This window comes from Gorilla gorilla, chromosome 9, assembly GCF_029281585.2.
Source record: "Gorilla gorilla gorilla isolate KB3781 chromosome 9, NHGRI_mGorGor1-v2.1_pri, whole genome shotgun sequence".
Taxonomy (NCBI): Eukaryota; Metazoa; Chordata; class Mammalia; order Primates; family Hominidae; genus Gorilla; species Gorilla gorilla.
Genome location: NC_073233.2, coordinates 7,079,163 through 7,090,347, shown reverse-complemented (window position 1 = coordinate 7,090,347; position 11,185 = coordinate 7,079,163). Strand labels below are relative to the sequence as shown.

General features: G+C 58.9%; 1 protein-coding gene across 1 annotated transcript; it reads right to left on the bottom strand.

Annotated features, from left to right (window-relative positions):
• Window positions 1-1,900: 1,900 nt before the first annotated feature.
• DRD4 (dopamine receptor D4) lies at window positions 1,901-10,248 on the bottom strand. The gene is made up of 4 exons (XM_055355747.2): window positions 4,980-10,248; window positions 3,017-3,129; window positions 2,302-2,900; window positions 1,901-2,206 (listed from the first exon to the last, which is right to left on the bottom strand). The coding sequence occupies exons 1-4, from the start codon at window positions 5,262-5,264 to the stop codon at window positions 2,004-2,006; spliced, it is 1,200 nt and encodes a 399-aa protein (XP_055211722.2). The 5' UTR covers window positions 5,265-10,248; the 3' UTR covers window positions 1,901-2,003.
• Window positions 10,249-11,185: the final 937 nt, after the last annotated feature.

The following is an 11,185-nucleotide window of genomic DNA, read 5'->3' as shown; positions in this document are numbered from 1 at the left end:
GCACAGTGACCCCCGCCAGCAGTGATGCCACCTGGCTTCCTGCGCCAGGCCCTGCAGGAATGGAGTGGGGGTATTCCCTGGAATTGTGGGGGCCACTTACTCTTCCCCAACTTTCCGTAAAACAGAAGCCAAGCACCAGGCATCTGTTGGGATCCCAGGTTTCCACAGCTCCTCCTCTCCAAGCCTGGGAGGCTGATGGTCAGAGGTCGCCCTGCCCCAGGGCTGTCAGCACCCCCAGGACCCCCAGATGCGTGTGCACCTCCCATGGCCTCCAGCGCTGTCAGGCACGTGTGGGGGCTGTGGGTCCTGGGACAGAGCTGGCGGGAGCCCCTCCTTTACTCTCGTGGGTGTCTGACAGGAATCCGCTGTGACTCAGTCTGTTCCGGGGGTGACTGGGACAGGCGGGTCCTGGGAAGTAGGTAGTCAGGGAAGGTGTTCTGGAGGAGGCAGCCGCTGAGGCCATCACAGAAGTGCATGGTCACCAGACGGGATGGGGCAGCCGCACTAAAGTAGTAATTGGGCTTGGTCCTCTCTCCACCCAATACTTGTTTTCTTTTCTTTTTTGAGACAGGGTCTCCGTCACCCAGGCTGGAGTGCAGTGGCACGATCTCGGCTCACTGCAGCCTTGACTCCCTAGCTTTAAGGGATCCTCCTGCCTCAGCCTCCCGAGTAGCTGGGATTACAGGCATGACCACCGCACCCAGCCTGCACTGAGTATTTTAGCAAGCTGAGGTTGTGCCCAGTGCTGTAGACTGCACAGCCCACAGTCTGTCAGTGTTCAGATGGGAGCCTGGCACCCTGACTGGGCGCCCTGGGCACAGCCCACAGTCTCTCAGTGTTCAGATGGGAGCCTGGCACCCTGACTGGGCGCCCTGGGCACAGCCCATAGTCTGTCAGTGTTCAGATGGGAGCCTGGCACCCTGACTGGGCACCCTGGGCACAGCCCACAGTCTGTCAGTGTTCAGATGGGAGCCTGGTACCCTGACTGGCCGCCCTGGCTGCAAACGCTGCATCCCCAGCACAGGAAAGTTCCAGTCAGCACGACTGGGAGGCGGAGGGCCCCCCATTTCTCCCACAACCTGGGCCTGGGAGAGAGCTGGATCCAGTCGAGGGTAGGCTGTTCCTGCATGGAGGGCCCTGGGAGCCGCCCCTCCTCCCCCAGGGTCAGGGGCTGCACTGGGTGATGGACCCAGGCAGCCCAGTGCAGACCGGCAGCTTGGGTCGCTCTGCCCAGCCTCTGGCCCTGCTGCCTCCTCCCTGCTCCCACCCCTTGGTCCAGCCACATTGGTGGACGCTGGGCAGAGGTTGGCTGGGCACCAGGGGTGACTGAGCACGGAGCTCCCTCCAGGGAAGCCACTCGGTAGGGCCCCACCCATCACCACAGGCCCCTTGCTGTGGGGCTTGGGGCATCCTCTGGCCAGGGACTGGCAGGAAGCTAGGCTCTGGCCTCAAGGCAGCTTCTAAAATGATAGGTTGGGCTCCCCTGCCGGGGTCTGCTGGGGCAGCAGAGCCTGGAGCCCCCTGTGCCTGGTTCTCAGAGGTGGGAGTTGGCCTGGGCAGGGCCTGGCGGCTGACACCCCCACCCCCACCCCCACCCCGCCTCTCCCCATTCGTTTCTTCCCATTGGAACTGGGCTTCCCCAGGAGACACCTTGCCCTGCTCGGTGCTGTTTCCTCTCCCCTGCAGAGAGGGGAAGCTGGGCCCCAGCGCTCCCGAACTGAGTGGCTCTCGGGGGCCCCTTCCCCTCTCACCCTGAGCAGGCGGCCGGCTTCGTGGGGTCTGCTCTGTGGGCTTCCTTGGCGGGAAGAAAGAGGTTAACTGGCTGGGGAGCCTGGGGCCACTGAGGCAGAAACCCCTCTTCCCCACTCCCCATCAACCCCCAGGAGCCTTCACAGCTGAGTTTGGGAAAGAATTTGTTTAATTCACGTACAAAAGCGCCCTCCCCATCTCCTTGGTCCCTGAGGTCTGGCCATCAGGCCGGGGGGCGTCCGGGGGTGCCCGGCTCAGCAGCAGGCACGCAGGGCCTTGCGGAAGACGTTGCGGAACTCGGCGTTGAAGACAGTGTAGATGACGGGGTTGAGGGCGCTGTTGACGTAGCCCAGCCAGGTGACGGCGCTGACCAGCCGCGGGGGCACGGAGCAGGCAGGACACAGCGCCTGCGTGATGTGCACCACGAAGAAGGGCGTCCAGCACAGCAGGAAGGCCCCTGGGGGCGCCGAGAGCCGCGTTAGCGCCCCCCGCCCATCCGCGTCTCGTACTCCTCCCCTCCTCTCCTCCCCGCCCCTCAGGACAGGAACCCACCGACCACCACCGGCAGGACCCTCATGGCCTTGCGCTCCCGGCCGGTGATCTTGGCACGCCGCCTCCTGCGGGTCTGGGGTGGGAGCGCGGCGGCTCTGACGGCGTCGGGGGGCGTGCAGTCGGGGCCACAGGGACCCCGGGGAAGGCCGGGCGCGGCGGGCGCACAGTCGGGGCCGTAGGGACACTGGGGAAGGCCGGGCGCGGGGGGCGCACAGTCAGGGACGCAGGGGTCCTGGGGGAGGCGGGGAGCGAGGGGCGTGGGGGAAGGCGGGCCAGGGCCGCTGGGTCGGCGGGGCGCGCGGCGGTGCAGCTTGGCGCGACGTGCCACCTCCCAGCGCTGCAGGCCGCGGAACGTGGCCCAGTAGAGCAGCAGCATGAGCGGGCAGGGTAGGAAGAAGGAGCACACGGACGAGTAGACCACGTAGTCGCGGTCCTCCAGGCGGCACACGGCGGGGTCGCGGCCGCGCACGTCGTTGAGGCCGCACAGTACGGGCGCCGCCACCGCCGCGGACAGCAGCCACGTGGCGCCGATGAGCAGCAGCTGCCGGCGGCTCCCACCCTGCCGGTTGTAGCGCAGCGGCATGGCCACGGCCACGAACCTGCGGGGAGCGCCGAGGGGGCGCCGGACAGCGCGGAGGCCGCGGTGAGGGCGGCGGCGGCGGGAGGGGCGCGGGGACGCCGGGGCGCCGGGGCGCGGGCGGGGAGGGCGGCGCACCTGTCCACGCTGATGGCGCACAGGTTGAAGATGGAGGCGGTGCACAGCATGACGTCCATGGCCATGAGGGCGTCGCACAGGCGGGGGCTCAGCAGCCACGCGCCACCCTGGACCTGCGCGGCGACACCACAGACCCTGAGGTTTCCCAGCCACCGCGGGCCCCTGTGAGCCCCCCACTCTTATGGGTAGTTCCAGGGGTGAATACGGAGAAGGGGGCCCGGCTGTGGGCCCGAGGACAGGGCAGGGAAACACCCCTTCTCCACTCAGATCTCCCTTTGAGTTAGGGTCTCGCTGTGTCACCGCGGCTGGAGTGCTGTGGCTCCATCATGACTCACTGTAGCCTGGAACTCCTGAGCTCAAGCGATCCTCCCACCTCAGTCTCCAGAGTAGCTGGGACTACAGCCGCGCACCACCACCCCCGGCTGATTTGTTTTTGTTTTTTGAGACGGAGTTTCGCTCCTGTTGCCCAGGCTGGAGTGCAGTGGTGCGATCTCAACTCACTGCAACCTCCACCTCCCAGGTTTAAGCGATTCTCCCGCCTCAGCTCCCCCGAATAGCTGGGACAATAGCTGCAGCCACCACCCCCGGCTGATATTTTAAAATTTTTTGTAGAGACCGGGCCTGGTATGTTTCCCAGGCTGGTCTCAAACTCTTGGGCTCAAGCTATCCTCCTGCCTTGGCCTCCCAAAGTCGGGATTACAGGCGTGAGCCACCGCTCCTGGCCTTGGTCTCCCTTTTGTTACAAACATGAGAACGGCCTGGGGAATTCCCTGGGGGCGGGCCTGATGTCATCGGGCTCAAAGGGAGCCCCCTCCCCAGCCTGGGGTAGGCAGGGTCCCCGCTGGGCCTAGATGCGAAGCTGGCTGCTCTGTCCCTCAGGGCATGAGCCAGCCTGTCTGGTGAGGTTCTCCGTGGGAGACTCGGGCACGTTAATTCATTTCTGTTTCTTCATCTGTAAGACAAGGGTAATGATAGTATCCACATCATAATTGTCTCGAAGATAAATTATAATTAAAAATATGAAGACCGTGCCCAGCGCCCAGCGTAGAACTCCATGTGGAGTGACTCTCTCCAAGGGCAAAGGAGCAAGCAGCCCCTCTAATCCCTTCCCGCCGATTTGGGAAGATTAGGAGCTTAAACGTCGTCACTGACGTCTGCGGCTCGAAAGGAGCACAGGTCATGCGTGTCCCGTGCTGCTGGTCTCTGCCCCAGCCGCCCGGACTCACTGTGTCCATCAAGGGGAAACCTCGAGTCCCCCTCCCCCACAGTCCGGGACACCGCGTCCCCAGCTCAGCCCTAAGCTGCTTTTCTCTGGCCGCAGAGGGGCTGGCACCAAGGCCGACCCACTCGAGGGCCAGATCTGGTGTGGAGTGTGGGCTCCATCCCCCAATTCTCCCTCAGGCTTCCCCCCAGGGTTCTCAGCAGGGGCCTGGTCCCCACACACCCTCCCCTCCCCTGGGTTCTGTCCAGCCCAGGTCTCCCCTGCGAGCTGTGAGCCTCCTTCTGGGGGTGTGCCAGCATCTGCACTAGGTGTGCGTGGTGGGCAGTGGCTGTGTGTGTGTGTGTCCCACGGCAGCCAGGGGGCTGAGCCTGCATCTGCCTGTCTGTCCAGCTGGCTGCCCTGGAGGTGAAATCCAGCTACGGAGGGGACTGGGCTTGACAAAGTCGCCTGTTTCTGGGGTCCCTGGATAGAAGGACGGGCATCTCCTGGATAGCAGATGCCAAGACCGAGGGGGAAGGTGGAGAGGAACGAGGGTCTGGGGACAGACAGCGCAGTGGGTGGAAGGTCGCGAGGTGGCGGCGGTGGGTGTATCGCCGAGGAACAAGGCGCAGCGCCCCTGCCGCCGCCCCAGCTGGAAGCTCCGCAGCAGAAAGGGGCCGGGTCGCGCCGGGTCCTCCGCAGGGACAGGGACGGGGAACCGAGGAGCAGGTGAGGATGCTCGTGCGGCAGGACGCGGCTCACCTCGGAGTAGACGAAGAGCGGCAGCACCAGGAGAGCGAGGAGGAGGTCGGCGGCCGCCAGGCTCACGATGAAGGAGTTGGTGGGCGTCTGCAGGGCGCGCTCGGTGGCCACGCTCACGCACACGAGCGAGTTCCCCGCGAGCACCGCGCCGATGAGCAGCACGCCCCCCAGCAGCGCCGCCGCGCCCTGCCCAGCCAGTCCCGCAGATGCCCCCGCGGCCGCCCCCGCGTCCGGCCCGCGCCCAGCCAGCAGCCCGTCCGTGTCCGCGGTGCTGCGGTTCCCCATGGCGCGCCGGCCCCCACGCGCCCGGGCGGGCGCTGAGCACCGCGGACAGTGCCGGGCCGCAAGCCGGAGAGTCCCTCCCCTCGGGCACGCCCCGGCCGGACCCTGATCCCGCCCCCGACCCGGCTCAGGGGGGCCCCCGCGGCGCTCCACCGTGAGCCCAGTATTTGCTCATCTTGGAATTTTGCGCAGGGAGAGACGGGCACGTGGACGAATGCGGCGGCCCAAAGAGACGGGAATGAAGCAAGGTGGTGGCCACGGGCAGGCCAGCATCGCCCGGCGCCGCGCGGGGTCCGCAACCCGAGAAACCGACAAGGATGGAGGGGCGGCCAGACCAGGCCCTGAAGCGCGCGGGCATCGACGCCAGCGCCATCCTGCCCGGCCCGTGCGTGCGTCCCGGCCCTCGGGCGCTCCACCTAGTCCACCTGGTATCTGGGAAAACCTCCCTCCCACGCCCGTTCCGCCAGACGCAGAAAGACCTGAGCTCAGGCTCTGCCCGCCTCCTCCGCGGACTCGCCTCGACCTCGTGCGCACCCTCCACGCCCGCTCCTCCTGCCCCCGACTCCGCGCCCGACTCAACCGCCGACGCCCCCTCCCCCCCCAGCAGCCTCTGGTCCTCAGCCCCCGCGACCACCACGGTCAGCCGCGGCCCCACCCGTTGCACAGTTGATCCTCGCGTGGCCGCCTCCGAAACTGGGGGGACAGCTGAGCAGTCGACCCCGTCCCCTCCTCCATTCCCTCCGGCCCAAGACCCTGAGTTAGGTAGGCGCCCCTCTGACCCTGGGCAGGGGGTCCCGCGACCAGACACTAGGTTCAGCTCGCGAGGAGGCAAGGAGAAAGACAGGACAGGCCCTGGTAGGTTTCAAACGTGCAGAAGAGAAAGTGCTTGCAAAGCGCAGCAGAGAATTCTATGGACTCTTCATCAAAGAGGGGTGACCTGTGACCTGAGAGGTATTTTCTGTAGTCTGTCACTAAAGGGGCCTAGAAGACACTAAAAGGGGGCACCACTCTGTGGGACCCCAGGCGCTGCACATCCTGATGCTCTCGTCTGTTTCTGGGAGGCCTGGAGTGGAGGGGCTGTGCCAGGAATTGAGGCCCCTGACCTCAAAGGTCTGGAGGACACGGGCTAGACGGAGGCGCTGACAGGGTGTGCGTTAAAGGGAGAAATGAGGACTCTGAGAAGGAGCAGGCATCGTGAGCTTCACACGGCAAGGTCACCGGGTCTGCAGGGGAAGGGCCTGCACCAGGGACAGGTGTGCACAGGCATCAGGTACGGCCGCAGCCAGGCTCAGTCCCTCTCGTGCAGATCAGTCTGCTGCCCTTGTGAACCCTTGAGCAAAAGAAGTCACCACAGAAGAGACTGGGACAGTGGAAGTTTCTTCTCTCCCAGGATGGAACCAGGGAGGGTGGCCCTGGGGTCTCCGGCTGGGCGCCAAACGGTGAGTCCAGCCCAGCCTCTGGTCGGCTTAGAGTTCCTTCAAGTGGCCCCCCAAGATGTCTGCGACCACCAAGAGTGAAAACAAAGCTAGGCGGAGAAAGGATGTGTGCAGTACACATCTCTGACACACAGATCCAGAAACAATGAGAAAAGACAGACAACCCCAATTTCTTTTTTTGAGATGGAGTTTCACTCTTATCACCCAGGCTGGAGTGCAGCAGCACAATCTTGGCTCACTGCAACCTCCGTATCCCGGGTTCACGTATCCCGGGTTCAAGCGATTCTCCTGCCTCAGGCTTCTGAGTAGCTGGGATTATAGGCGCCCGCCACCACGCCTGGCTAATTTTTTTGTATTTTTAGTAGAGACGGGGTTTCCTCATATTGGCCAGGCTGGTCTCGAACTCCTGACCTCAGGTGATCCACCTGCCTCAGCTTCCTAAAGTGCTGGGATTACAGGTGTGAGCCACTGCCCCCAGCCTATACTAAACTTCTGTTGTTTATCTGAAAATCAAATGTAACTGGATGTGATCACATCTCACTGCAATCATGGCTCACGGCAGCCTCAATCTCCTGGGCTCAAGTGATCCTCTGGCCTCAGCCTCCTGTACAACTGAGACCAAAGATGCGTGGTGCCACACCCAGCTAATTTTCTTATTTTTTGTAGAGACGGGGTCTCGCCATGTTAGCCCAGCTGGTCTCAAACTCCTGGGCTCAAATGATCCTCCCACTTCAGCCTCTCAAAGTGCTGTGATTACAGGCATGAGCCACACAGCCAGCCTAAACAATTTTTAATGAGGACCTCCACTCATACCTTACACATTAAAAAATTAACTCAAATATGCTGTCAGGAGAGTCAAAAGACACAGACCAGGAAACGGTATTTGCAAATGGCCACGTCCGGCGATGTTTTTTCCATTTTAGTGTAGTAGGACGTCGTTGATTTTCCTGATGGCTACTCATGTTTGACCACTTTTCCCATGTGCCTGTTGACTGTCAGCATGCCCTCTTCTGGAATGTGCCTGTTAAAAATCTTTGCTTTTGTTAAAAATTGGGTTGTCTACGCCAGGCGCGGTGGCTCACACCTGTAATCCCAGCACGTTGGGAGGCCGAGGCAGGTGGATCACCAGGTCAGGAGTTCAAGACCAGCCTGGCCAACATAGTGAAACCCCGTCTCTACTAAAAATACAAATAATTGGCCAGGCGTGGTGACTCACGCCTGTAATCCCAGCACTTTGGGAGGCCGAGGCAGGCAGATCACGAGGTCAGGAGATCGAGACCAACCTGGCTAACACGGTGAAACCCTGTCTCTACTAAAAAATACAAAAAAAATTAGCCGGGTGTGGTGGCGGGCACCTGTAATCCCAGCTACTGAGGAGGCTGAGGCAGGAGAATGGCATGAACCCAGGAGGCGGAGATTGCAGTGAGCCAGGATTGTGCCACTGCGCTCCAGCCTGGGTGACAGAGCAAGACTCCGTCTCAAAAAAAAAAATTAGCCGGGCGTGGTGGTGCGCACCTGTAATCCCAGCTGCTTGGCAGGCTGAGGAAGGAGAATCGCTTGAACCCAGGAGGCAGAGGTTGCAGTGAGCGGAGATCACGTCATTGCACTCTGGCCTGGGCGACAGAGCAAGACTCTGTGTCAAAAAATAAATAAATAGGCCGGGCGAGGTGGCTCATGCCTGTAATCCCAGCACTTTGGGAGGCCGAGGCAGGCAGATCACAAAGTCAGGAGATCGAGACCATCCTGGCTAACACAGTGAAACCCCGTCTCTACTAAAAATACAAAAAATTAGCCGGGCGTGGTGGCAGGCACCTGTAGTCCCAGCTACTCGGGAGGCTCAAGCAAGGGAATGGCGTGAACCTGGGAGGCAGAGCTTGCAGTGAGCCAAGATCGCGCCACTGCACTCCAGCGTGGGCGACAGAGCGAGACTCCGTCTCAAAATAAATAAATAAATAAATAAATAATAAATAAAAATTTAAAAAGAAACAATTTTTTTAAAAATTAGCAATCATATATCCAGTAAATGGCTTGTATACAAAAAAGATTAATAATTCTCAAAACTCAACAGTAATGATATCACAAAAAGAAAATTCCAAATGAGTATCCTTTATGAATATAGATGTAAAAGTTCTCGAAAAAATATGAGCAAACACAGTCCCTTTTAAAGTGCTGCCTGCCAGAAAAGCAGCATTTTTTTTTTTTTTTTGAGATGGAGTCTCACTCTGTCACCCAGGGCTGGAGTGCAGTGGTGTGATCTCGGCTCACCACAACCTCTGCCTCCCAGGTTCACGCTATTCTCCTGCCTCAGCCTCCTGAACAGCTGGGACTACAGGCACGTGTCACCACGCCCAGCTAATTTTGGTATTTTAGTAGAGACAGGGTTTCGCTATGTTGGCCAGACTGGTCTCAAACTCCTGACCTCATGATCCGCCCACTTTAGCCTCCCAAAGTGCTGGGATTGCAGGCGTGAGGCAGTGCCTGGCCGAAAAACAGCATTTTTAAAAGGATTATGTACCATAACCCAGTAGGATTTATCCCAGGAATGCAAGGGTGAATGAACAGACGAAATTCAATGTCATACACCACATTAACAGAATGAAGAAAAACCCACGAGATCATCCCAACTGATGCAGAAAAAACCATTTCATAAAATTCAAAACCCTTTCATGATAATAAGACTCAATAAACTAGGAATAGAAACAAACTTCATCAGGCCGGGCCTTCATCAGGCATCAGGCCGGGCGCCGTGACTCATGCCTGTAATCCCAGCACTTCGGAAGGCCGAGGCGGGTGGATCACTTGAGATCAGGAGTTCAAGACCAGATGCCCAACATGTTGAAATCCCATCTCCACTAAAAATACAAAAATTAAAATTAGCTGGGCATGGTGGCGCACGCCTACAGTCCCAGCTACTCAGGAGGCTGAGACACGAGAATTACGTGAATCCAGGAGGTGGAGGCTGCAGTGAGACGAGATCGCACCACTGCACTCCACCCTGAATGACAGAGGGAGACTGTCTCAAACAAACAAACAAAACACAAACACAGCTAACATCATACTCAATGGTGAGAAACAAAAAGCCTTTGAAAGAGACAAGGATGCCCACTGCTGCTGCTTCTGTTCAACATTGTTCTGGACATTCTAGCCAGAGCATTACTCAAGAAAAAGAAATTAAAGGTATCCGAAATTGGAAAAGAAAACTATTTCTACTTGCAGATGACATGGTCTTATGTATAGAAGATCCTCCAAAACAGGCCGGGCTTGGTGGCTCAAGCCTGTAATCCCAGCACTTTGGGAGGCTGAGGCGGGCGGATCTCAAGGTCAGGAGATCGAGACCATCCTGGCTAACATGGTGAAACCCCGTCTCTACTAAAATTACAAAAAATTAGCTGGGCGTGGTGGCGGGCACCTGTAGTCCCAGCTACTCAGGAGGCTGAGGCAGGAGAATGGCGTGAACCTGGGAGGCGGGGCTTGCAGTGAGCCAAGATCGCGCCACTGCACTCCAGCCTGGGCAACAGAGCAAGACTCTGTCTCAAAAAAAAAAAAAAAAAAGACACCCCATCTCTACTAAAAATACAAACATTAGCTGGGTGTGGTGGCGTGAGCCTATAGTCACAGCTTTTTGGGAATCTGAGGTGGGAGGATCCTTTGAGTCCAGGAGGTTGAGGCCGCAGTGAGCTGTGACTGAGCCAATGTATTCCAAGCTGGGCAACAAAGTGAGACCCTGTCTCAAAATAAAATAAATAATGAAAATGAGTAAAGGACTTGAATAGACATTTCTTCAAAGAAGATACCCAAATGGCCGGGTTCAGTGGCTCACGCCTGTAATCCCAGCACTTTGGGAGGCCGAGGCAGGCGGATCCCTTGAGGTCAGGAGTTCGAGAACAGTCTGGCCAACATGGTGAAACCCCGTCTCTACTACAAATACAAAAATTAGCTGGGTATGCTGGCGGGCGCCCATAATCCCAGCTACTTGGGAGGCGGAGGTGGGACAATCGCTTGATCCCGGGAGGCAGAGGTTACAGTGAGCCAAGAACACGCCACTGCACTCCAGCCTGGGCAACAGTGCGAGACTCTGTCTTAAAAAAAATATGGCTGGGCACGGTGCCTCACATCTGTAATCCCAGCACTTTGGGAGGCCGAGGTGGGCGGGTCATGAGGTCAGGAGATGGAGACCATCCTGGCTAACACGGTGAAACCCCGTCTTTACTAAAAATACAAAAAAATTAGCCAGGCATGGTGGCGGGCCCCTGTAGTCCCAGCTACTCGGGAGGCTGAGGCAGGAGAATCGCCTGAACCTGGGAGGTGGAGGTTGCAGTGAACCGAGATCGCACCACTGCACTCCAATCTGGGTGACAGAGCGAGACTCCGTCTCCAAAACAAACAAACAAACAAAAAATATACATATGTCACACACAAATGGCCACAAAGCACTTGAAAAGATTCTCAACCTCATTGGTCACTGGGGAAATGCAAATCAAAACCACA